The 27262-nt window shown below is 42.4% G+C and overlaps 1 protein-coding gene across 1 annotated transcript; it reads right to left on the bottom strand.

The window, feature by feature from the left end:
* Positions 1–618: 618 nt before the first annotated feature.
* Positions 619–25498, bottom strand: UGT8 (UDP glycosyltransferase 8). Its single transcript, XM_009983197.2, has 6 exons — positions 25483–25498; positions 24587–25410; positions 6877–7019; positions 4256–4332; positions 2566–2785; positions 619–982 (listed from the first exon to the last, which is right to left on the bottom strand). Exons 1-6 carry the CDS (start codon positions 25496–25498, stop codon positions 619–621), a joined length of 1644 nt encoding a protein of 547 aa, XP_009981499.2.
* Positions 25499–27262: the final 1764 nt, after the last annotated feature.

Raw genomic sequence — 27262 nt, 5'->3', positions numbered from 1 at the left:
CTATTTTTGCCATTATTCTTCAGTGCTCGTTTCAAGATTTGGTTTTGTTTGTTGTTTTTTTGTTGTTTTGGTTTGTTTTTTCATGGCTGTGTTCTCAATCTGCAACTTGCTATTTCTTGCACAAAGACTGGGAAAAATTATTGGTTTTACACAGCATTCTTGAACATGTTGAACCTTCAAAAAAGGAAGCAGAGCTAGCGCTAAAGATCTCAGCTACAAGATGGATATATTAAAATAATAAAAAAATAAAAGGAAAAAACTCTGCAAATAAAAAGAAACCTTTCCTCATTTGGGACACACATTTAGTTTTTAAAAACTAAAAAATCATAAATACCATCATTGTATAACTTCAGAGAATTAAGGCTTCTAAAAACTTCAGTGCCAAAATAACCTCTCTGCATCAGTATTAAGAATAAAATACTTGCCATTTTAGGTTGTGCTTGCTTTTTTCTTTTGACGACTTTTCTTACTTCCATAGAATTTTGTCACATAATATTACATACTGAAGGGGAGTGTTAGAACTGCTTACTGAGGTTTTAAGTAGTTGTTAGACTAAGTTACAGCGATAAAATCTGATTACTGATCTGATTCATTACTACTTTACATGGGGCGGTTGGCTCATTTCACCTTTTTTTCATGCTTAATGTGGCCGTTTCTTCTATACTTGCCGTTGGGTATCCCGTTCTGGTAATGTCCGTTAACGGCGCTATGGTCATCACTCGACCAAAGATGTTTGCTTTGTTTGCGGATACATTTTGTTATCCTGGCCAAAACATAATAAAGTAAGGCAGCACCCACTAGTACAACAAAGGCAACATCCAGTAAGAAATACTGATATGAAGAGAGGCTGTAAACAGCAGCACGTAGATGTTGGGCTCCATTGTGACGGAGGATGTAATTAATCCAGTACACAGTCCGGTTAACGGGATGACCGGGTTGGTCTTTGTGAATCTCGGACAGCCTCTGGGCCCGCTGCCGGTAGCTGTGGGGAACAAAGAGAAGGGAAAAAAGGAAAAATAGTCATCAGCGCTCTGAGCAATGCAAGTCTGCAAACACATGAACATACTTAAGCCTCTTCGGGTCAAACAGCGCATTACTGCAGGGCTTTCACCACCACCAGCACACAGAGGGCTGGACACAGCAGATCATCCATCATTACATCAGTCCTTACAGCTCAAGGATGAGCAGGCTCCTGTGTCTACAGGCAGAAATCCACCCTCCAACTAAGTGACGAAGAGGGAGGTGCATCTTAACTAAGCCAAAACGAATCCTATGGAGTGAGACACATTCGCCCGCCCCACTGTAAAGTGGCAACGTAACCTAACACTCCACTCGTGTTGTTGTGCAATTGAATTAGCAGAGAAGCACAGAATAAAGCTAGAAACTTGGTTTTGCTTGCACAACAGACTAGTTCTGTTTGGGTCCAGAGTTCAACCTAAACCTTTGTATTTTTCCCTCAACAGGCCATCCCCAGCAGCCAACCATGTCAAATACCTCCTCTCCCCTCCTCACCACAGCTGCAAGGTCAACAGGTTCTTTATTCAAGACTTGCCTTTCTACTAAGGATAATTGCACAAGGGAAAGGTGATGCAACTGATGGAGATCCCTGTAAAGTCAATCCCCTTGGCTGCAGTCCTGTTCCATGCACCTTACAGGTTCCTCCTTTGCCAAGGTAAGAACTCCTTTAAGACTTCGCTTCCATCAAAGTGAGAAGCATTGTTGGCACCACACTCCAAAATTACAATTGGTTCAATACAATAAATGTCACTATTTTTCATCTGGACATAGTCTGAACATCACAGATGTTGAAAACAAGTTTGGAAGAAATTTTTAAAGTGACTCTGCTCGTACTTTACTATCTCTGAGCATATTTGTTTGCTGGAATTAGGAAGAGTTACAAAACCTAGTTATTGGGTTTTTACTTATTCCACCTGAGTAACAAAAAAAAATTCAGAAAGAACAGAGTGGAGTCCTCATAGTCATCATAACTTGTTAGAAAATTGTCATTGCAACAAACAAACTACATTTCCGACCCTAAGAGAGATATTACTGGCCAGAAAAGGAAAACATCTTTTTTTTTTACAACCAAATCATGAGACTTCAAGAGTCCTTTTTGTCTACATTGATATATTTAGCTACAATCCAAACATGCCACCCTACAATTCTACAGGTGTATTTTGCTCCAGGCCCCTTTGGCAGCACAACAGACAGACTGCTTAATATGGAGCAACTGAGACACACAAAGACACACTGGTCTGCAACAAGGAATAAGTCAGGACAGGTTTGTTTCTATAACCTTTCTGCCCTTCACATGGCAACTGCTGCAAAAAACAAATGAGCTTGCGTACACTGTGCAACGAGCTCAGCACCTACACAGAAACCTAATTAATTCAATCATCTTGTGGAATGGGACAACTATCCAAAGACTTGTCCCAACCATATACAAAAAAAAAAATCAATCCCAATATGCTTTGTTTTTCCCCTTGAACAAAGGTTCTGTATATACGTATTTATCTCATAAGACTAACTTAAGCTAAAAGCAAGGAGCAATTGCTTATTCCATACCTGGGATCATTAATAACTTTTATTAAGGCTTCATACAACTCGCTCTCAGTGACAGTCTTCCAGTTCAACAATATTCCCATGCCTTTGGCCTGCACACGAGTCATGGTGTCGTAATGGTCTCCGAAAAGGGGAATCCCCACCACTGGGACTCCATGGTACATGGTTTCAAAAATGCTGTTCAAACCTCCGTGACTAAGAAAAGCTTTAATGTTAGAGTGACCTGAAAACAGAACAGGCACGAAGATTAAAAACACTTACATTCCTTAATGTACAGTTATTGAAGCAACTGGGTACAACATGTTTATCACCATGTTTCCACGGCTGCAATTCAGGAAGGCAAAAATGAATACAACTTGTTCTCAAGTTCTCCTTAAACCCACTGCACTGAAATTCCACATGCATTACATGATTTCCTTACACACTAGGAGCGAGGGAACAGGCAATGCAAGGCCAAGTCTTGTGGATACAAGTTGTGTAAAATTAATCGAGTAATTCATATACATTGCTTGCTGCTGAGTAGCTGCAGGTGGTGACTACAACCAGTTTAGCAGTACAGATGAGCCTAAGAGCACTCATTTTGCCTCATTATTCACATGAACACAAGCTATTGAATGACAGGAAAACTGATTTTACATTCTCTGTAAAGCTTCACGTGCCTCACTTCAGGCTAGCAAGATCTGACAACAATGATAACAATCCTGCATAGCGGAAAAAGGAGAATGCCCCTGAGCAATTCAGTAACCAAAACAAATCAACCTGCTTTAAAAGTCATTTGCCTAATCACTCCATTAGGATAAACATTCCAGTTGAAGTGCACAGACACTCATGCACGCGCATTCATCAGCACCCATGGTAGCACTGGAGTTGCTTGGTGAACACACAAACATCCAAGTATCCCAGAGACAATCAAATATCCTGTGGCCCCTCGGATTTGCCATGTATTTAGCTACCCTTCAACAGGGAAGGAAAGAAAAAAGTAAAATATGTAGACTCTAACATAGTCTTTACCACAAGATGAAAGAACATCAAGTTTCATTCTCTGCACCTGAGAACCTGCAGTACCTCAGGTTAAACAGAAACCTTATTATCCATTTGGAACAAAAGTCCAAGTTCCAGTACAGCTTTCTCCAGAGCAAAATAAATAAATGTGTCTATATACAGCAGTATGTACTGACTCCTAAGGCTTGTTTTGATGCCACGTTAACAATTTTCGTATGCTCAGTTTTATGACTGTTCAGGAAGAGACTGGTGAACACCATATGCTTCTTCATAACTGAGAAATTAAGAGTTACCATCACCAGTTCCTTAAAACAGCAGATTCAAGACAACTCATACTTATTTGTCTTTAATAATTATTTTTCTCCCCTCAAGCCGCATAACTTCCATGGTATAGAAGCCTAGTGAAAAAATTTTCCCATTTATGCAGCCACACAGTCTCTTGCGTAACTGTGTCCTTCTACCCTACTAACCTAAGGAAAAAATGGAGTTACTTCCAGGGAGGGATAATTAACATGATAAAGGTGTTGTATTTTATGATCTTGAAATTCTGACAATTTCTACATTCTTGTTCTATGACCTCCACTACAGAAGTTATCCTAGCTTTATGACTGCTAATTCACGAGAACATTGTTCCAAGTGCAGCATGAACTCAAGAGAGAATAATCGATATATGATCAAAATAGCTACTCACCAAGGAGGTCGTTTTGTGGTAACCATTCTATAAGCTTTGTGTTGTTGCCTAAATTCCTTGGTTTGTTTCCTGAAAACCTAAAACAATGAAATCAAATGCAAACTGAGTTAGACCTACAAAATTGATGAAATCAAACCAGATAATCAAGCCAAACCATCCATGAGCCTTCAGCAGATTTGCAGTTGCATAGGGATACTGTTTACTCACTATCACAAGACAATAGAATAGGCTCAATGAAGATGATGTAAATAGCTAGTAACTTCCAAATTCTTGTTTTCATCATTAGGTCTCCTAGCAGTCTGGCTTGAAATGCCATGTTTTGTATGAACACAACAGCAACGTTTTTGTATTAACACAACAGCAACGTAGCTCCTTCTCAAAGTGTATGTAACTTACCACTGTGACTGGCAGCAGGTTTTACAACCCCTCTACGGTTCAGAGTCCATTGCTTTATTGAGAACTCCAGCTGGTACCAGATAAGTAACTCCATGGAGAACATCCCTCATGAGCACATAAAAAAACAACCCCTACCCCTTTCCTTCCAGTTGGCCCATCTCCTGTAGCTCTTGGTAACTGTCATCTTCTTTCAAAAGGAGTTTCTAATACCAGGAAGGGAAAGGCTGGAAGCTCAGCTTGAGAGGTAAGAAGCTATTGATGAAGAGTTAAGGATCACACTGTGAGATGGGTGTATTTTTCTTACTTGCTCAACTGCCCAAAACCCAACTGCACCATCTCGGGCTCACCTGAGGCTGCTGGAAAAGTTTAGCTCATAACATGCTCAAAGTACAAACTAATTTACATGATGTTATATACACTTAACATAGGAAGTTAGCTATATTCTAAACAGAAAAGAAAGAGGGAAAAAATTACCTGTGACTACTAGAGGGTAGAGTTGTTGTGTGACAAGTCCATCAAATGGCTTCAAAACATTCTGGTTATCAGAGAGCATTAAAACTAACTTCATGAAGAATCACTCACATACTCCAAATTAAGCAAGCCATAGATCTTTCCAACTGGCTTGTATGTTCCATAAGTTCAAAAAAGCCTACATTATTTATGCTAAGTTATATAAAAGCAAATAAATTATGTGACTGGTTTTGGCTCTAACTAGTACTCCGTAATCAGAAGGCTATAAAGAACTACCAAGATTTCCTTGATTTGACGTCATGACATACAACTGCCAAGAAGTGGCAGACATTAAATTTGCAGCAAGGTTGAGTATAACAACCACCTGTGTCCAACACAGATTGTAGGTCCATGATCCCAAGAACAAAAAAGTGGGACTTGTAATTTCAGATTTAGGTATTTCATTTTCCATCTCACATTCCCACTGGGGTGACTGAGAGCCACCTGCTCAGCTCTCCCAAAGACCACAGCTTACACCTAGTCCCAGGGACTACATGTCTTTCCACAAATCATGATGGAAACAAACAGCAGGTGGGTTCCCTTAACCAAAAGAACATTCAGCAGATAATAGAACAAACCAAAAAACATACAAAAGCATTGGTAAGGAAATTCCAGCAAGGAAAATTAAAAATTTTAACAGAAAATTTCAACTGAGATTGGTACTTTGGCATTAAAAAAGCCATCCCCAAGAAACATCCATTAAAATTGATTTATTTACTACAGAAAGTGGATACTTCCTACAGAAAAACACTCCAGGGAAAACATGATAAAAGGATAAAACAGAAGTAAAGCAGTAAGATCAACTGGGACTAACAATTAACTACAAGCCAAGCAGCATTGCAGGCTTCACAGGAAACAAATGTATATCATCTCTACCCTAAAAAACCCTAACGAGATCTTCACTAGAATTACCAAAGGTTCTATGCCACAGCCTGAAGAACTTCCATGTCCCTGTTCATTAGTGGGGTTCCCTATTTCAGTTACACACAGCGGTGAGAACAGTCCCCAAGAGGTGGTGGGGCACAGGTCACTAATGGAGCAATGCAACTCACAGTCTGACAGGGCAGCAATTCCTTGTGTGAGCTCCTCTGAACTGTATTCCGGAGCAACGCTCCACGTAAAGCTAAACTGACTACACAGCTCTTGGATTTCTGCAGTAAGAGCTCCACTCAAGATGTTTTTCAAGCCAAGACAGTTTATTACTTTATTACTCTTTTTTTTCTTCTGCAGGTTTTTATTTTGCCAGTTTCTCACAGAAAAAGAAAAGTGAGAAAAGCAATTATGAAAGTCTATGTTTACACATAGAAGAGAAGAGGCCAAAAAAAGGGAGCATAAAGATGATAAAGCAGAAAGAAAACCTAAGATTAAATCAGCAGAATGTCATTCCTGCTCCCTAGGGTGGCTTCTTCATCAGAAATGATGACAGTATGTCACCCATGTTATAACCTCAGACTCTTTTCACTGTCCTAAATCCTTCCAGGATATAAACTCGGCATAAGGGTATAACCTGTGCCTCACTCTGCCACAGAAACCATTGCTCCTCCTTATTACCAGGGGACTGCAACATTTCCACAAAGAGCGTCTTTCGAAAGAGTCACGTCCTCTGTGCAACCCAGACTGTCTCAATTCCAGCTTCTGCAACTCCAGATCAAGATGGCACAAGAGGAAGCAGGCATGCTTCACGTCACCCCCAGGGCCTCTATCATTGCACTTACCTCCAAATAACTCTCTGAGGCAGCCTTGCCAGAGCATGGGCTAACTTATTAGCTATATCTTCCGACAAGTATTTCACTCCAGCTCCAAATGAGACCAGGATGAAACCATTTTCGTTAGCACCATTCACCCACATCTGGAGATCCTGTTGAAGTGAAAATTTATACTCAGCATCTCAGAAGCACAGGTAAACCACAAACAGATTAAACAAACACTACACAGTAACAAGAGTGAAGTAACATAGGGACCAACCACAAGCCAAATCTCACAAGTCATGAACATTTTAGCAATCCCTGACTACCATGACTCCGTGATTCAGAATCCAGGGTACAGGCTGTGAGCAGCAAAACTCCCAGGTTTTAGTTTCCATATTAACAATCAGTATCCTAAGACAATTTGTTCTCAACTGGTCAGTTGACACATTCACAAGTTAACACATTACACTTTCACTCAGCAAAATATAAACAGATCTGTCATAGCATCAGCCTGGAAGTACAGCACAGGACATAAGGAAGCAGTCTGGGACTTAACTGTGTGATTTCTAGCCTTAAAGAAAGTGAGAGTCCCTCAAAAGGGTTGTTTTTCTTTCATCTACATAAAAAAAATAAACACAGCTTGAAAGAAGCTAGAGCTTCAAAAAACACCTTGTTTCCACTGCTCTAATATTTCAAGGAGAAAGGAACAATATTGCATGTGTATGGCAAGTACAAGGTGGATGTCCCTCTTTCTTGGATCTATGTACTTGATCTTATTTTGACCTAACTGTGCCTCTTCCACAGAAAGTTACCAGTAATACGTTAAATATACACAAATGCAAAAGAGGTCAAAGCCCTTTACATCCTTCAGCTCATCCTCCTCCTGTAACTATTCTGAAATTGAGCCTCTTGCAACGCAATTTTTGCTGACTCCCTCAATTCAAGGGCTGCCTCAACTCAGGCAAGAAAGGCATCGATGCCGAAAGCCAAGGTCTGCAGTACCAAGCTGCTCAGAAACACTCTGAAAGCAGAACCAGCATCCATCTCCTGGAGGTGACCTGACAACCACACTGTGAGATTCAATTTACAGCTTCTTGCTGCACAGAAGGGGCTTGGGGCTCTCGCCAGGAGATGCTCAGCCCACACACGGTCACTGGTGGGAACACCCTCCGCACAACCACAGCTGGTCCAGTGTTCCATTGCACTGAACACCTCGGTGCCTTGGGTCCAGCCACAGATAATTCCTTCACACGTGATGCTCCACTTAACTTGCAAAGGAGACCACAACATCCAAATGCCAGGGCAGACTTGATGGAAATGAGGTTTGTGTCACTGGTGACAAGGCATGCCAGCAGACCCCGCTACTGACAGCTGCCAGGACAGCAGAGCTCTGCAGGGTCAGAGGAAAAGCCATCCTAGTATACAAGAGCAAGCAGCAGTGCCAGCTAAACACTTCTCAGACACAAGAACAATGTCACTTGGCTTCAGTGGAAAAAAAAAAGAAAAGATGGAGGAAAAAGTTAAAAGCCTCAGTGTACTCTTTGCCTTGGCAAACATGGAGTTAAATACTATTTTTCCAATGGAATTGGTGGCAGTGAAAACTGCAAAATTATTCCACTGACATACAGGTCTATGTCAGTCTCCTGAAGAGTATCTCAAACCTCGCATGATATGGTTTAATTCTGGTCTTGAATTTCAGCGTAAGCGTGCTCAACACCAGTGCAGCAATAGAAAATGAGTAAAAGGAAAATGAAGAGCCCCGCTCACAATGCGCCTCTTGTCCTGGTCATAAATAGCCGGCCAGACCATAACAGAGTACCACTGCGCCGTCGGATCCGAGCACAAAACCACCAAAGCTGCCACAAAACCCAGCAGCCGTGGCGCAAACCTGCACATTATCCTGGGGGCTGTACACCAGTCCCTGCTATGCAGTGAAATAGGGACTTCCATTTTCTCTAGAACACACATTTTATCATTTTTTTTCATCCTTTTCCAGTGTACTTGACTTCCAGTTTTTTCTTCCTCTATGTCTGTGGAGGGATGGTTAAGAAGGGAAAGCAGGGGAAAGCGTCCGTGACCTGCCTGAAAGCTGAATCATTTATTGTAGGCTGAACTTTTGACATCAAAGTCGCCAAGTGGTTTTGTGATTTATTTCAAGTCTGTCCTTGAATTTTAATTAAAGACCTAAAGCATGCTGCAACTGTAATTATACTGTAGTTGCTTTTACTTAGTGTTTCAACTAGTCAGATCTGGAACTATTTCTAATGTGTTGTTTAAAATTACATAGAAAATAGATGTGCCAGTAGGTGACCAGGAGCTGGCCTATGTCACAGCAAGGCCACTCTTGATTATCTTTGAAAGGTCAGGGTAATTGGAGGAGATTCCTGTAGACTGTGGGATGAGAAAGAAAAAAGTAATCGTCACTTGCATTTTCATCAAGGAGGATCGTGGAAACCAGATGCTCAGCCTCACCTTGGTCCCTGGAAAGTGATGGAGCAAATAATCTGGGAGGTCATTTCCAAACATCTTAAGGACACGATGAATGGATCAGTCAGCATGGATTTACAGAGGGAAAATCTGCTTGATCAATCTGATAGCCTTCTACAGTGCGCCAACTGGCTTAGTGAGGCTTGGTGGGAGCAGTGGATGTTATTTACCTGGACCTAAGTAAGGATTTCAGCAGTGCCTCACACCACAGGCCCACACTCCAACTGATGAGGTCTTGGCCACAGAAACGGCCAGAGGTGGGACTGAAAACTGGCTGAACTGTGGGGCCCAAACAGTCATGATGTAGCACAAAGCCCAGCTGGAGACACATTTCCTTTTTAATAAGGACAAACACTTCTAAAAACCTGGCCTTATTGCTCAAATATTTCTCTCTCAGCATCAGTAAGTCCTACCTGTGACTACTTACACTTGGTCACACACTCAGTGTCTGCTCCTGTAGCTCAGTCTGCTCTAGCTGGGGAACAGCTCCCAAGGTTACAGCTCCTCTGTGCTCAATTAGAAAACCTGTGAGTCTTCACAACACTGATGTATTCACAGAAGACTTAGACATCATTACACAGAGGAGGTATAAAATATTTCCTTATAATGGAATTTCTAAAAGAGCATTGAAAAATCTCCATGTATAATAACATACAGCTATTATGTACTTAGAATTTTATGTAGAGCAAAAAAAGAACGGACCTTCAGTATGTAACATGGAATTAGACTCACCGTACAAACAGGCTTCTGCATTTTATTGTTGTGCAACAGCAAAGCAACCTGCTTTGCGTTATTACGGCTGATTTCACAGCCAAACTTTCACAACCCTTCCCTTCCAAGGTCATCCCACTGCTTCAGTGAAACGCAACGTGTACAAAGGGGAACGTGAAATCTTGACAGGCAAGACAAGATCCTGCCATCAGGCTTCAAAGACAAAATTTGTTTGCCATACTAAATGGGATTACATAAAATAAAAATCAACAGAACACTAACTGGTTTATTTCATATTAAACTGAAGCTTATTATCCAAGTGCTCCCTCTCCCGACCCACTTCCTAAGTGCAGCAACGCACAAACGCACACTCGCAAGCTGTCCAACTGGGATCCAAGCCCCAGAAGTCTTCATGGAAAAATTTTCATCCACTTGAGAAATCAGACCTGCTTCCCCTACAGACAGGGCCACACAAGGAAGAGACAAGTGAAGCAAGGTTGGCCATTCTCAGAGTTGCTCAGGCACAAATCAGACCTGGTCCCACACAAGTGCAACAGGCACGGACTTGCTCAGACAGAACAGCCTCCACCCACTTCCACACCAGAGCTGGATGATGCCTGGCCAGCCCAAATCAAAAGCAACAGAATTTGAAGTAGTCCCTGAGGTTTCTTTTAGGACGCTAAATCAGTAAAGACATAATTTTGATTCAGGGTCAAAAACATCTCATGCCAACCTTGAGAAGATTCAGAAGAGTGTCAACTCAGCTGCTTGTATTTTGACATCAACTGAAAGGTAGTGTTTTCCCCCACCTGGATTTGTCCTAATTTTACTTGAGCTTTACATCATGCTGGTAGTAACAATCACCTGCCTTATGATCCACAGCCCCTTTCCATTCTGTTTCCTCAGACAGGTGCTGGAGATCAGTATCACCCATGCGCTGCAGAAAATGAGCTACAGACTTGTCAGGACAAGGGTCCTCCACAAATACATCTGTGTAACTCCCAGCATAACACAGCCTTAATTAAGGGGGATCATTAAGCACTGCTAAAAACTCAAGAGTTACGTAGAAATGAGCAAATGAAGAACAGGGGACTTAACACTGTCTCCTTTTAGAGCTCCCTGAGTTCATGACCTGCTGGAGTCCGTTTTTCTACAGTTCCTTCATCTTGGAATTATTTCTCCTGATAGCTTTTTAGTATAGACTTTCTAAACTGAAGATCTAATGAAACTGAATCCAAGTGAGTAGCATTCATAGGTTTTGTGTTTCAGAGTAGATCTGAAAATCCCAGTACAACTAGCTGGGCCATAGCACAAAGACTCCGTGTTTTCTTCTGCTTTCCCAGTTCTTCATGGGGCACACAGGTATAGAAGCAGTTCTCACAGCAGATAAACTCAGGCTGTGGTCTTGGCACATGAAAGACAACACTTGAGCATTATTACTATGGCCATGCGCATCACTAGATGCGTGCATACACATTCCTCACGTTTACTTCAGGAAGCACACGGCAGTGACTCTAATGCAGGACAAGCAGTGCAAAATACAAGCTTTGAGCCATTCTTGCGGAACTCCAATTGTGGAAGAGAACACATGGATGCCACAGGACAAATTAACTTGCCAACAATTTCAGCACATCCAGCCGCTGGAGCCTTCAGGCACCTTCCTGCCCTTCCATTCACAAAGGCAGTATTGGCCCCGACTCCCCATGTACCAGCCTCAATGAAACCACCACTCTACACTGCACCCTGAGGAGCTTCACAGACATCCAGGCTCATTCCCTAGGAATTCACCCCTTTTTTTCCTAAACCCACTTACACTTTTGACCTCTAGCACCTTCTGTCTCACTGATCTGATTACACATCATATGAAAACGCACTTAGTCAGGATGAGTCATTAGAGCTGCCTTCATTAGAAGTGGCATTCCCTGTTCAGGTAGCATTTTACAGCTCCTTGCTTGCAGCAGCAAAGCGACCTCCTTGTGCCCTTTTTAAAAAACTGTCAGCTTCACTGCAAATTCAGTGCCCTTTTCTCAATGTAAGGAAAAGATACACAATATTTGTAATTACCACTTTTCAAGTGTAAACCTACAGCAAACGTCTGGGGAGGGGGGTTATTACATGATAAGCTACATGATTAAGCCTTCCTCAAACTCTTCTTCAAACTTCAACTCAACACCAAAGTGAGAAGGAAACACCTTTGACTTTGGAAGTTAATTCAGACTTTACATAGACATTGGAAAGACAAGCACTGCTTTAAATGGTTCTCGTTCCATGACTGAGAGCACCTGATCACTTTTTTCCCCAAAAAAGTAAGTATTTTCAGTTTGTTACGGAGAAATAAGCACTCCTGCCTCAATTTATTGCAGTCCTAGCACAGCCAGCAGACAATACTGCTTTGCTGAGGCTAATCTGCAAACTTAAACTGACCAGCAGCTTAGAAACAGAGCCTTGGCTTTCTCCTTCCAAACTAGGAATCCAACTCCTAACAATTGTAACCCCCTTTTCTCCATCAACTTTTGAAAAAAAAAAACTTATATCAGGTGCTCACATAACTTGTAGTTTAAGAAATATTGAAAACATAATTATTCCTCTTTGTAAATTCACACTGAAAATAAGCTGACATAAATCAAGCATTAAGCTGGACACATTGCTGCATATCAGGATTTTTCCACAAATTTTACAAGGCTTAAACATAGCTGAAAAGTCTGGGATAGTAGAGGTATTTGCCAAAATGACTTGAGGAAGGAGGGAGGCTGTTTTCTGCAGGCCATCTCCACAGCCAGCAGCGAGGCTCCTCTGAAGGATAAGTCTGAGCACCTACAGCTCCACGCATGGCTCCCCTCCTTGCCCAGCCTCTCACCAGGCACAGTACCACCTCAGATGGGGTTAGCCCGTGTCAAAGACAGAAAACCTGTTTCTGAACTCAATTGTGGTTTTCATCCAACTACAAGTTTATATAAAGCACCAACAAAACATCAAATACATATGTGAATTAATTACCATTTTCAATGGAGTCCAGTGATTTAAAGAAAGAAATCAAACCATGCTAAGGTATGAAATGCTCGAGGGAGCTGCAACTCCTACAGTGCCAAACCCTGTCAGGCCTCTGCCCATTTCCATGTTAACTATGGAAATGCATGTTCTTTGGGCAAAACAGTGGAAGACAAAGAGACTGGAACAATGAACTGTCTTTTGAAGCTCCCTGCCTGTTCATTCCCATCTCTAGTTTCACTGATGTTGACGGACTGATCCCGGCACATCAAGTCCCAGAAGAAGTACTGATTTGTCCTCAACGGTATTCCGTATCAGGTACGCTTTCTAAATCTTTTTATTAAGTGACCATTAATCACCCTTACACATGTCCCGGAGAGGTATGGCACTGGCACAGAGCAGCAAAGGCGGTCAGACAGAGCCTGCTCCTGCCTTCCCTGGGCACGCACCTCTCCCCGTGGCAGACTGGCCAGGTGGCCATTTCGCCCCTCTCAGAAGTTACACATTTCCTTTTAAAAAGCTGCCGTGAGTTGGTCATATAGACTGTTCACACTCTGCCTAAACAGGCTTCTCCTTTTTCCAGGGGGGCAGCATGTACTCCAGAGCTGTGTACGGGAGCAGACACAATGACCTTGCCTTGGTCTCTTTTCCGAGTTCGGCTGCCTGTAGGTAATGATTGCCATGACATTTTGTTACTGAAGAGTGAAAGGTTTGGAATATGCACTGGTCTTCAACTGAGGTTCTCCCTGTGCTTGCATAAGGAAAATAAGCACTTCTTCATCTCATCTGTACTATAGGCATGGGGGGGAGGGATAAAAAAATAAAAATAAAATAAATCTTTTTACCATTCACAGACAGGAATGCTATTGTGCCCACCCTACTATGTGAGCTTTGTTCTGTTTGATTTTCTAATTAGCTATTCTTAGCAGGCTTAGATGCTAAATGCACAGCTGTGCCCGCAGAGCGAGGACCCAGCTGGCAGTAACCAGTGGTGCCTAATACTGAGCTTTGTTTCAGATAAACAAAGTACACAAGTACAAACATAACCGGGTTTAATATCCGAAGCTTTCCCTGTTCAGCTGCTCGATTCAAATGCGGGATAGCACAAGTGTCTGTTCTTTGAATATGGTCTCAAACCACCATTCCCCCATGGAGAGCACAGGCATACTATGCAACTTCTACTGCAAAATGCTGCTTCGAGTAGACAAACCCAGATCTATTTCCAAATAAATAAATAAGAAGCCACACGAAGCCATCTTCAGAAAGGAGAGACTCACTGATAAATAAACAGAAAGGTGAACAGGCCTTTTTTTATTAGCATCCTAACTTTTCTAGACTCTTCTAAATAGTACTTCTCACATGAAATATTTAAAAGCTATATTAATACATTTTTAACTTCATTTCAGATTTTACTAAAAACAACATTTCAGCACACACAGTTGAAGATGACATAGATGCCGTTAGACAACCCTTCCCTATCACTGCTCCAACAGGGCCCTAACGTACCATCTGAGAGTTTTCCCTAACACATCAGCCTACAGCGAACCCAGAGAAACGCCACTGCTTCAGGGAAAGCATGCTGTTGGGATTTGCTTGCTGTGAAGTGGTAAATCAGTTTACAAGCAAAAATAGAGTGGGGTGGGTTTTTTTTATTTCCACTAACAAGCAAAGGACATGGACACCACAGCGAACACCCACCCACACCGAGCAGAGGACAGCGCACACCTCCCTGACTCGACACATCCGGCTGCCTTCTGCCAGCTCAGCCCAACATCTCTGCATCAACCAGCGTCCATGTCACCCTCTGAAGGTTGTTTTTCCACTAACTGAATTCCTGCCTTTTAAAAACCACAGCCACGAGGCAAACACAGGGTTTGTTTCTTCTCCTATCAGGCTCAGACTGCTCAACAGCAGCCATGCTGCTCCCAACCAGGATAAGATCATTCCCCACCCCACTATTCCCCTTCATATTAATTGCAGGTTAATTGTTTTATTTCCTCAGGTACAAGTCACTGTCAGCCACCAACCTCCTCTGTTGTGAACTTGAACTCAATCTATTTTTTCTGGTCTGCTCCCCTCTCTTCTCCATTCATTCTGCTGTCTGAAGTCACACAGACTTCTAAAAACGAAACGGAAAAAGCACAGTATTTGTCCAGTCTCAACCAGCTTTCTAGCTTGTCTTCCCTGCACATACTGATGTTGGCTGACCTGAGCCTATGGAAATGCTGATCCATCTTATTCTATTCATGAGATCTATCATATGCAAAGTCCGTGCAGCTAATTGATATTAGTTTTCATATTTTGTAGTTTATATTAGCATAGATTAAGACAATTCCAAAGCCAACACTGTGCAGACTTTATAAAAAGTATACTCAGATTATGGGATTGGACTAAACTTTCTTGCTGGGTAAAGCCACACTAACGCTCTCAGTTGAGAAACTAACTGAAAGACCTGAACTGTGTTCTATTAGGACCCCAAGCACGACTAAGTGCACTGTCATCACATATTAATCTAACAACGCTTTTGATCAATTGCTGCTTCAATAATATTAGACAGATTCACTCCTGTTGAAATAGACTTTTTCATTTCATATTTCTCACTAATTACCCAGTATATATATACACTGCATATTTGGCCTAACAAAACGCACCTGGAATGAAAAAAGGTCTTCTAAGCCCTCTGAACCTTTTCAATGTCTCAATAGTTGCATTTTCTTACCCTTGACCTCCACTGCCTTTTCCCATTTGACATGCAATACCAAGAGAATGTTTAGGTCCATTTAACTTTAAAGAGGAATTAAATTCAGACTCAGAAATGCAGGCAAGCAATACAGCACCACAAGCCTTTGTCTTTTCTCCTGCATCTCAGCCCTCTCTAGAGTTACAGGCATATCCAATGAAGGCTCCGAGAACACAGTCTGCCTAAAACTAGAGGTCAACCAGAAAACTGCCACGCAAGGACTTTCCCGATGCAACACTTGCCGTCAAAAATCCATTACTCACTGGACCTTTGGCAAGCACCCTGGGAAAGCAGCCTCGCCTTGCAAATGAATGGAAGGTAGTCGAAAGTAAGAAGCTTAACCTTCAAGAGAGGTTATTCAAAATCGCTGCATAGAGTAGCAGACGCAGCAGAGATATCCTCAAATCCAGGATTCAGACTAAAAAGTTGGCTGATGTTACCCCAGAGGCAATAGTCTGTTAGAAAAATACCCCAAAAATTCACTTTGCTAAGCTTGAAGCCTTGTCACGTAACTCACTAGTATACACAGAAGGGTTTGATTGTTAAATGTAAATGCACATTGAGGTTTTGCCAATCCTCCTACAGTTCCAGTAGTTGCATCTGTAAGAGAAAAGCCGTACAAGTAACACTTAAGAACAGACACTTTTAAGTAAGGAGACCTTTTTTACTTATTCTGTCTACAGAACATCAGGTCAAATTAAATTGCAGTGAATACAGTAAGAAGAAAACTGAAAAGCTGAAATTTAAATCCAGACCTCTGCATTACAGATAGTGACCTACAGCCCCATCCATAAATCCACATTATAAAATGATTTTAGGAGGGATTTTTAGGGGAATTTTTCCTTTCATTGTTCCAGTATGACACCTGTGCCCTGCAGATAGTAGCAGATATAATTGTAACCCGCAGCTTTGATTTAAAAATGGCAAGTTCTTCTTCCTTTCCTTTTCAGATCAAAGAGTTGTTTTTTTCTCCCTGGAGCTTACCACCTCCCTTCCCTCTTCTTTTGATATTTTTAAATATATATATCTATACATATACACACCCCCCTATATATATATGCATGTATGTATGCACACAATATATATTTTTACATAGTAGTTATGTATTTTAAACAGGCCATCAGGCATCACCTCTCCTTTAAGCAGCTTAAAATCAGCTGGCTCTGCGCCTCCATTTCAGTGTTAAGATCTCACATCCTTCAATAAAGCTTCCCTAACCTCCTCTTCTGCACCTCCACTCCACTGGGGTGACCAGAATTGCACTCAACATCTTAGGAGCGTCCCATCCAGGTGCATGCATGGCCCCTCACCTTTGTTGAAAAAGCACGGAGAGACCAAGCACCACACCAGCACCCACTGAGCAATTCCCCCTTTTCACCTCTTTAGCAGGTGAAACCTGCAAAACAGCGGGTGAAGGTTAATATTCAGTTCCAGAAGGGTATTGCCGTCTTAAAAAGTAATTCTACCCCGAAGTTTTAAAAAACAAACAAAAAAAATAAAGATATTAGGATGACATTGGTAACACCAACACTTCTGTTCAAGGTGCTGTTGCGACCTACAAGCAGCTCACTGTCAGGATATGAAAGACAAGTTCACTTCAGGTCATCTGTGAAGTACATCCACTGAACCTGGGCACTGAAGAACTTGGTGTACAGCAGGTTTCAGCCAAACAGGAATTGCCTCCTTGAAACTAGGATTTCCTTGAAGGTAAGCTTTTAAGGAGAATGGCATTACTACTTTAGGCAGAGAAGCTGAAGGTACATGACTGATTTACTCAGCGCTCCTCAAAGGTCAGGTTAGAGGTGCTTGAAGCCCCACCACAGAATAGGTTCCGTACCACCTGCTCCCAGCCACTAACACTGGGGCAGGGAGACAGACATGGGACTGTCCCTTCTCCCCATCTGTCACCTTCATGTCTTACTCAGAAGCCTCCATGCTCTCCAGGAGGCCCCTGCCACAGACACCTCACCCCCCAAAACAGTGGGTGCTGTCTAACACGGATAGCCAGGCACAGAGTATATAAATGCCCAAGCAGATTACTAGCCAAACACGAGCTATCCATTTCACTTAAATAACCTTTAAGCAACTAGGACATCTGAAAGAACAGTCAGCTTGATTACAAAGGTGTTTTTTTTACTTGAGTAATATTAATAATAAGGCTGTCTGGTCTTAAACATCAGCTTTGAACACGTCCCAGTGTCTCAGACTACACAAACAGTGTTCAAACTCAAGCACATTCAAAGACTACAGAAAAAAGTAAGCCTTTGGAAATAAGTTCCTATGTTTTGTTTCTCCATATAATCTCGAATTACTCTACAGTGTGCTAGAGTAGACCATAGGAAAAGCACTAGCTCATTATTTGTCCTACTCAGAAATCTGTCTTAAAAACTTGCAAGTGACCCTCACAGTTAAATATCAGCACACAACCAGAGTGACTAAGTCTCCTTCATTTGTGCACTCCAATACAAAAATGATGAACTAGAATATTTAATACCAGACAGCCTCTTCATAATAGTAGCTTACATTAACCTTTCCATTAAATTATATAGTTTATATTAACCATTCTCCAATCCTAATACACACAATCATTGGAGTGGACTAAATAACCGTCTCATACTTCTTTCCATGAACCAAGTACACTGGTTTTTTGGATGGACAGCACAGGCTTGCTGAAAAGGTCTGGTGCTCACTCATCAGATAGCTGGATGCCACCTTACATTTGGCATGTCTGCTTGGAAGACCTGCCTTCCTGACCAAGTTTTACCAGAGATAACCAACTTCTGAAATCAGCCCTGCATCCTTTTCCCTGTGTCTTACGCTGCACAGGTAGACGCTGAATCATGTATATTTCTGAAATTAAAATGCAGCAGTACAACAGGAAGAGACATGGTTCATGAACCAAGCCATACTGGGCCATCTGAGGCTGGAAACTACAGCAGTTTTATGGCTATGGGTACCTGAAGAGCTCACACAACTCTTACTTGTGTAGCAAAACAGACTGTTGGGGCAGAAGCAGCTTTATGTGGAATTATATTTCAGAGCCAAAATACATGATCATATGGATCAGCACAGAATTTACCCAGTGCCTCATCATCCTTAAAAGACATTCTGTCTCTACACTTGACCATCACATGCATTTTAAAACAGCTCTAGAATTGCTTCACGTCACCAGAAATTCACTGTCAAAAGTAGCTCTATAAGAACTGTTCCCCAGACTTAAAAAAAAGAAAATGACAGTGCTATGCTATGTGCCGAAATCTACTGCTGAAGTCTGCAAGAGCTTCTAGATGGGGTCCTTGAATTGGAACGAAGGAGAAAATGCTGATTTCAAGAATAAAAGGTCTTTATTCTTCCACCTAATTTGAAAGGGAAATACCAGTATCAGTTAACACATGCCTAGTAAACATACAAAAGTCAGCAAGTCCCAGAAAAAAAACACAAAACTTGCAGTGAAGATATTTCAAAGCCACCGATTTGTTACATAAATCTAGATCTACATAATAACAAGATTAGATAAGAGACCTACAGGGAGGAGCAAGTTACTGTAATTACTGTCTGTTGACAGCTATGGCTGAAAGGACAGCTTCTCATTCTGCAACGTGAACACTCTTTGTAGCATAGATTTCATTTACTCAGAATGAACAACAAACCATCATTTGTTTCCCTGTTCCTAGCAATGACAAATGGCATTCAGACCGAAGTACCACCTTCAGGATGAGCATTGAAAAAAAATGGTGTTACACAGAGATAATGATGAAACTTCAAAAACTGCACATGTGAAAAAGCAGCAGCTCAACATAGAAACTACAGAGTATATAGCATTTTGGTTTGAGATTTTTTTTTTTATTTTTTGGTCAACACTGACACAGATGATCTCAAGTACAACTACATCCAAACCACAGGATCCAACCTACATCCAAATGCACCTCCATCATCACCTGGTTGATGGAAAAGAGTCCTTTTGACACACTGTTTAGCAGCTTTTCTTGCAGGGAAGACACCTGCTCATCTCCAGAGCCCCATCTGCTCCTCAACTAGGACAGGGTGTTTCCCAAGGCTTGCAGCACCCATCCTGTTTCTACCCTGATTCAAGGACATATCTTATCAGGCTGATTAATGCCTAACTACCTATCAACCGAGTCACATGGCAGAGGTTTCCCCATTGTTTCTTAAAAGGCGTGTTACTTGGAAAAGCCAGCTTTGTTGGGCTGCACAAGATGGCTCTGGAGAACTGCAATAAGCAAGAGGCAGAGGAGTCTTTTACTCTCCTAATGGCCACTGCCAGCTCTCTGAGAAATACTACCAGGTAACACCACACACTTCATAGTTTAAGTCAGCCACGACCTTCACGAGTTGATATTCAGTGTGTCTTCAACTATGCATCTTTTAAGGTCGATTCTGCTCACACAGTCCTCTCTGCAATTCAAAGGACGCTTTTTGGAGTTAACTACACAAACCCTGTGCTCTGTCTCATCCGCAGGTAAGATTTTATTCACTTACAGGTTCAGGGTGCAGCCGCATGAACCATCTCCTCATCTTTTACAGAGCACACTATTTATGCAGGAAGCACCTTCTAAATACACACACTTTAACCAGCAAAAAGCACGCTAGCTCCCAGAGAAGACAACTCCCAACTGCATGGTGCCTATCGCCTACACTGAGCTTGGCAAAGCCACCATCAGACCTTCCACCCCGACGAAACACAGTGACTCGAGTTCCCCTCAGCCCCATCCACCTGCAGCACCGATCAGAAGAGCACAGGAGGAAATGTGCCATCATCAGCAATTTCAGTCACTGACTGAGGTGCTGCTGATCTGTAAAGGACAAGACTAACCCTGCTACACCAAGGAGGTCTCCTAGCTGCCCATGCCGCAAGGCGCTGCAGGGAGCCAGGCGGAGAGGTGACCTCCAAAGGACCCACTCTACTCCTCTCCTTGCCGGCTCTTGGCTCCCGTTCCTCAGCACACCTATCGCTGCCAGCGCGTGGAGGGACACTGCGCCAAGCACAGACGGACATCGGGGCGCTGCGTTACAGGGAGAGCAAAAAGGAGGACTGGAGGCATCTGGGCAGGCTGCAAGCCCAAGGCACACTGGCAGCGTGCTGCAGTGGTAACTGCTGCAGAGCTCAGCTGAAATCCACGCCTGCCACACGAGCTAACCACTTGTTCAGCCACTGCAGGTTTCTGGCACTAAGGACACACCCCAGTAAGGCCAGTTCCCTTCCCAGGTGACGCACAGCGAACATACGGTCCCTGCAGGGACCCGAGCATAGTGCCAGCACGGCACAGGCTCTGCGCAGACACTCCGCATGCTCCAGCAGCCTGACCGGCTACGACTGTTGTGGTCCCCAACCGGAGCGTCCTGCCACACAGCGTGTCACTCAAAGCCCTCCAAAAGGCCAAACCCTGCTACAGACTCGATGTCTCCCATCAGGCACCAGTAAGCATTTGGTGTGCAGGGACAATAAAGCTTCCAGCTTAACAGCCTCCAAAACAAGCCTCGTATACTTGCACCAATAATACTCCACAAAGGGAACCCGCACGCAGTTAAGTGGGGATGATGGGTGGATTTATAAAGCCCTCTGATTGCCCATGAACCAGAACACCAACAAAGATGGGACAGCGACAGTGCAGAAGAGTCAGGTTTGTTAAATGACATATTCAGCACCCCTTCCTACGTGCTACCTTTAAAGCTGTGTTTTTCTAACTTTTCTTTAAAGAAAGTTTAAGTAAAAGGAGCAGACTCTGAACAACCACAAAACAGAGCTGCCATAGCCCCTACAATTAAACAACAGCCACCCCTTAACACCTAAAAAGGCCTTGAACTTGCGTCTCCTCTGTTTAATTATTACTCTCCACCTTTAAGACACTACTTATTGGCAGAACACTAGAGGTTTTTCAGCTATGCAGAGGATTTCTGAGTTGGTTAAACAAATTTTTCCCTTTTCACCCTCCTCTCTCCTCCTAAAAATTAACCGTTTATCCCAAGAAGACAGCAGTGCAGGGGCTGAGGTGCCTGGGGACCACCAAACATGCCAGGGCTACAGCCCAGCCAAGGCTGAAATCCAGCTCCTGCTGTGGCTGGCCCTCCCAGGACAGACTTGCTGCCTTCTCACTGCAGTCCCTGTTTTCAGAGCATCCCTTGTTTGTTTTGGTGGTTAAGTTTTGTTTTAAAAAAGTTTAATTTAGGTATTTTGTGTTGAGCAGGTATTTTGGACTTGGAAAAAACCCAAAGATTTTTCCTAGCACTTTTCTACCAGATCAAGTAGACTAGGCTACTTATAAGCAGTTTTGAAGAAGAGACCTGAATGGCCTGTAATAGTATCTTTAAGCTGCTAAAGCTGTTATGTCCAGCCACATACCCCTCTTCTCATCATCATCTCTGGGCAGCAACACTGCTCTTGTTTGAGACAGCTCCTGAAGCATCACCATTTCCAGCCCGGCACAGAAATGTGAACCAGCTCTGCTTCTGTCTTACCTTAATGCAGCAGCCTAAAAGCTGCAGAAAATAAATTAGCCAAGGCTCCTGCCTTAGAGATGCAGCAGTAGCTAAACACAGCTGCAGCACTAGCTCTCCAATTTTTATCTGACACAATAAAGCAACAGTTACAAATTTTATCTAACTGCTCAGTAAAATCAAACTGATTGCCCAATAATTTACCTACAACACATCCCAGTGTGGATTATGCATTAACAGTTTAGGCACAGACAAATTACATGATAAAAGATGAAAGCACTCACTTTGTGTCTCACATTAGATCAAATCCCACACTTAGAACGTTCTTGGAATGAATTGCCCGATACAACTGGAGAGAAAGTAAATAATGTCTCAGTTCACAAATAACTACAGGGGTTTTTATCCTCCCGCTGTATTAAGTATTGGCCCACAACTATTCTACCTATAGGTGTATTTCAGCATCACTGACAGTCTGGTTATATCGAACCTTTGACTTCCTGTTCTACCTTCTTGCATCGTTAGATATTGTTAACTGGTTAGCATCTATGGTTCCAGAGTAAATTTAGCAAGTACACAGAACAATCTTCTCAAAAGGCTCCAAATATAGATTCATATATTTGTGTACAAATGTAGATCTCTTTATCTATACACATACACATCCCTATAGCAAAATATGTAAAGAAAACTACTCCTTTCATTGTCTTGCACTCCGTTTTACAGCAAAGAAAGTATCTGCTTTGGGGACAGTTAATTTTTTACCCTAAGGACCAATCTACAGACACAAAAAATAGACAGTGTTGACGCAGTGCCCAAATTCATCATGCAACAAAGACATTTTTCTTCTCACAGAACAAGAAAATGTCAGTTTGGAAAACAAAGAGCTGAAACAACCCAGCCAGCAAGGTTTTCCTGGAGAGAATAGGGCTGAACTTCTTTAGACAGCACAGAGCTACCTTTAGGCTGCTTTCTCAGGGTATCTGGGCAGCTTGATGCTCTCTAAACACAAATACATTTATGTACACGCGGGAAGAACCCGTTTGAAGCATCTCTGTTACAGTTATCTCTGATGAAGCCTTGGAGAAGAGACAATAGTATTTGTTTGGATATAACTACTAGCATGTTTGGAATGCCATGCAAGAGCCTGCATTTATGCTCAGATGCATTTATAGTTGAGCAGGGGAAAGAACAAAAAACAGCTGAGGGAATTGGCACAGCTGGCCACATCCTGCAGCCCTAATCTGACAATTGTCTGATGTTTCTAGAGTTGGTGAAAAAAGGTGCTGTTAAGTCAAGACACAACCAACAGTGCAAAGAAATAAAGAAAAGAAAAAAACACAAGAAAAAAAAACATCCCATAAACAAACGACAAACTCAGGCTTCCACAACTAATTTGCAGGCTAACATAGATGAAAAGTGGGCCTGGCAGTTTCCATGCAAAAAACCAAGGCTGAACATGGCATTTTCAGAAACAACCTGTTGAGCACTGCAGGTCTGCGTACTTATTTATCATCCAGGCAGAAACTTCTGTTGATAATCATCTCCAATTCAAGATCTAATTGTTTACATATTTATAAATACAAGTGTAAATGGCATGATTTTCTGTGAAGTTTTTTGCTGCCTGTCACTCCACTGTGTTGCTGAACAGAAGCTGTCTCGGATACCAGCTATCACAGGTGACATGGAACACTGAAGTAATCCAACTTGATTATTTTTCTGCCCAGACAGGATTTCTGGAATGAATCCAGTCACTCACTATTTCAGTCTGAATTTCAGTACCTGATGGCCAGTAAGCGTACAGTAAAAATTCATGTCCGAGTACAGTAATGGTGCCATTTATGTCAGTTCCCATTATCTCCACTTCTTGGCCTATATGGAGCTTGTTCATCCTTATATACACTTAGTTTTAAAGATATTTTTACCTACCAAACCAAGGGAAGCAACATCCCCATAAAAACACTAATACCATAAAATTACATAGTATAACCTATCACTGTTATCTTTAAGCATAAGCAGTATTAACTCCTTCTCCCTTCTTCCAACTTCAACCCACACTTGGTTCGAAGCTACAGACAACTTCGAAGACGGCATGTGCTGTTTTTACCTCTACTGAACCATAAAGCACCTTACTCGAAAGATACTTTCTGCAACCACAAAAGCCTCACTTTGATGTGTTTGCATCTCATAGTTCCCTTCCCACCACACCAAGCTACTTCCCGTGACTTCAAGGGTCTATTTCACCCATCGAAAACAGAAGACCATAGATCCCATTTGAAATCCATTGCTTAAGAACCACCACTCATCATATGAGGTCAACCAGACACCGTAGAAATTACTGTAAAGCTCAGCAAACCTTACTTCTGGCAGAGGGCCGGCCGGTTTGGTCAGGATTCCTCCCACATAAACAACGTTGGGTAACGTAGGTCTCGGAAACTCCAGTGCTACATCAGTACAAAGCATCCAGAGGCTGGATCCATGCACCAAGTCATACATGGACCTTTCTGGCAGAACCTTGTGTTTCTGCATTATCCTTTCATATTTTGGCAGAACCAAAAAACTGACTCCAAATCTTGAAATAAGATAAACAACAGTATTTTTAATCCTCTCAAATAGGTTCATGCGATCTGTGAGCAGCGAGTTAAATTCTGGAACGTAAGACAGGGGAGCTGGAGCACCCACTTCTGCTGGATACCAGAGGCCAGTGGAAAAGACAGCGTATTTAACCCCTAGAAGGTGAGCTATAACAAATCCGCACATCTCATTGGGATCTACCAGGAGCAGATCAAATTTTTCCTGTTTCAGGGCACGCATGAGGTTCTGGTTGCCAACGATCAAGTCGCAGTTCTTGGAATAGTGGTCCAGGATATCGAACAGTTCAAGGGCTGTCAATCTCCCAGAGAAGATACTCCTCATCTTGGACTGAAGAAAATCATCCGAGGAGCTGCTGTTAAAGATCCCTGGGTAGCGCTGGAGTCTATAGTGATTAGATGGAGGAATCTCTCTGCCCTCAGAGAGGAGAAACACTGTCTGGTGACCTTGGTCATGCAAGGCTGAGGCCAGAGTCTTGAAAATATAAAGATGGCTTTCAAACATAATTGGCGGCACAATGACGATTTTGGCAGCCCTCGCCATCCCAACGGCACTCCACAGGAGAATGAAAGCTGGAGCGTACGGCTTCATAGCTGAAACGAGAAACGAAAGCATTACATCAACAGAAAACAGGCTGGTATGCTTCCTGAGAAGTTTGAAGTTACTGTGTGGCTGCCCCATGAAAGCTAATCACATCTCCCCATTTCTAAGATGTCTTGGCAGTTGTCACAGGGAACAAGAAAGCCACTCAGCTTCAGAGTGCATTTGGTAGCATTGAGATAAGCCTTTTCCCCTCCTCTCCCTTGCCATCTGGCATTAAGGGTAGACAAGAGACTTCTTCCAACACAGGTACCAATACAGCACCAGCATTAAACGGCAGGAAAACCAACTGAGACAACGAGGCTGGTATTGTCCACCGATACCGCATGCACCACTTCCGAACGGTATGTGCCAACGAACAGCCCTAAGATCTTCAAGTCAGCTCTGAAAGCTGGATCCTGCCACATTTGAGATGATATTTAAAAACAAAACTGCATTATTATCACTGTAATACATTAAACAAATGAAGATAAGATCAAGACCCAAAGATGAAAAACCCATATTTATTCACACAAGACCCAAAGGATGCACTGGTGACTTTCAGAGCATAGGATATAAGCTGACTCTTTCATAGACACAAAGCAGTCTTGCCCCCTCATCTGGAACTTCTAATACTACCAGTTTAATTTCATAGTTTGAGATCCCCACACTTCCCATGACTGTTAATGTGGTTCAGAGCACCTCTAACCACAAGGTCTTGTCTGATAGTCACCCACAGCTTTCAAGCTGTCCTTCAAGCTGCAACTCTCTATTCCGATTTAAGGATAACATTTTCTGCCATTTTATTTCCATATAAGCCAACGCGAATAGAGAAGATGAAAATTTTTTCTCCTAAAAGGACATGCAAATTCATCCAATGTTTATTAGTATCAACATTGATCAGACACACAGGGGTAGAAAATCAAAATCTGGAAGGAAGATCCTACAGTCAAACCAACTTAACTATGTTGAGCTTTCAAAAATTACACTTTCTGTATGAGAATGAGTAAAATAACAGCAGTTAGGAGTACGTACTTGAACATCTCAACTTGCACTGAGGCACTTTTACAAGTACTTGATTCCGAACCTACTTAAATCTGCACTCCAGCACACACTCTAACCTATAATGGAAGCCCCACTGCCATCACCAACACATACACAGCTCCTGACAGCAGCAGGCGGCTGGGGAAAGGGAAAGTACTTCTCCCTCCCATGTTTTGCTGAGTAAAGCCTATAAAATGCTATCTGCACCAGAAGAATGTATGGAGAGGGCAGGTCAGAAAGCTCCTCAGTCACTTGAACTCTCTAAGGACAGAGTTAACAAATCCAAGCCAAACCAAAATACCTGTTCTTTTGTCATAGCAAACCAATCCATGGTGAAATCTGAGCCTGTTGCAGTGTCCTTCATAAAGAAGCCCAACAAAACCAGAGAATGCTGCCGCTCAGGCTTTATCTCCTGGCAGTCTACTTCGAACCCTCCCACACAGATTTTTCAGGACTTGGTTTACTTTTGCTGGTTTGGGTTTTCTTTTCATGTTATGCAGGCTACCAGCTCACCACCAGATCACCTCACATTGGTATTACTACTATACAACATTGAGCTTGCTGGAAGATGCCTCAATTTTCTCCTACTCGTCTCTCCAAGCAGCTTGACTTGGAAGCATCTGCAAGCGTGCACCAAGCCCAAGTAAAGCTGGAAAACCACCACAATGCACTCTGACTATTTCAATCAAGTTCCACACGTGAAAAGTTTTAGAAAAGGCTTTGAAGCCTCCTCCACACTTGCCTTCAGAAAGTGTTTGCCACACCCTAGGAGATGAACAACCATCACTTAGAGAACTCTATCATTTTTTACTCATCACCAGC

The sequence above is a fragment of the Tauraco erythrolophus genome, chromosome 5 (assembly GCF_009769465.1).
Source record: "Tauraco erythrolophus isolate bTauEry1 chromosome 5, bTauEry1.pri, whole genome shotgun sequence".
NCBI lineage: Eukaryota > Metazoa > Chordata > Aves > Musophagiformes > Musophagidae > Tauraco > Tauraco erythrolophus.
The sequence above is the reverse complement of the archived record's forward strand: the minus strand, read 5'-3'. Positions and strand labels throughout refer to the sequence as shown.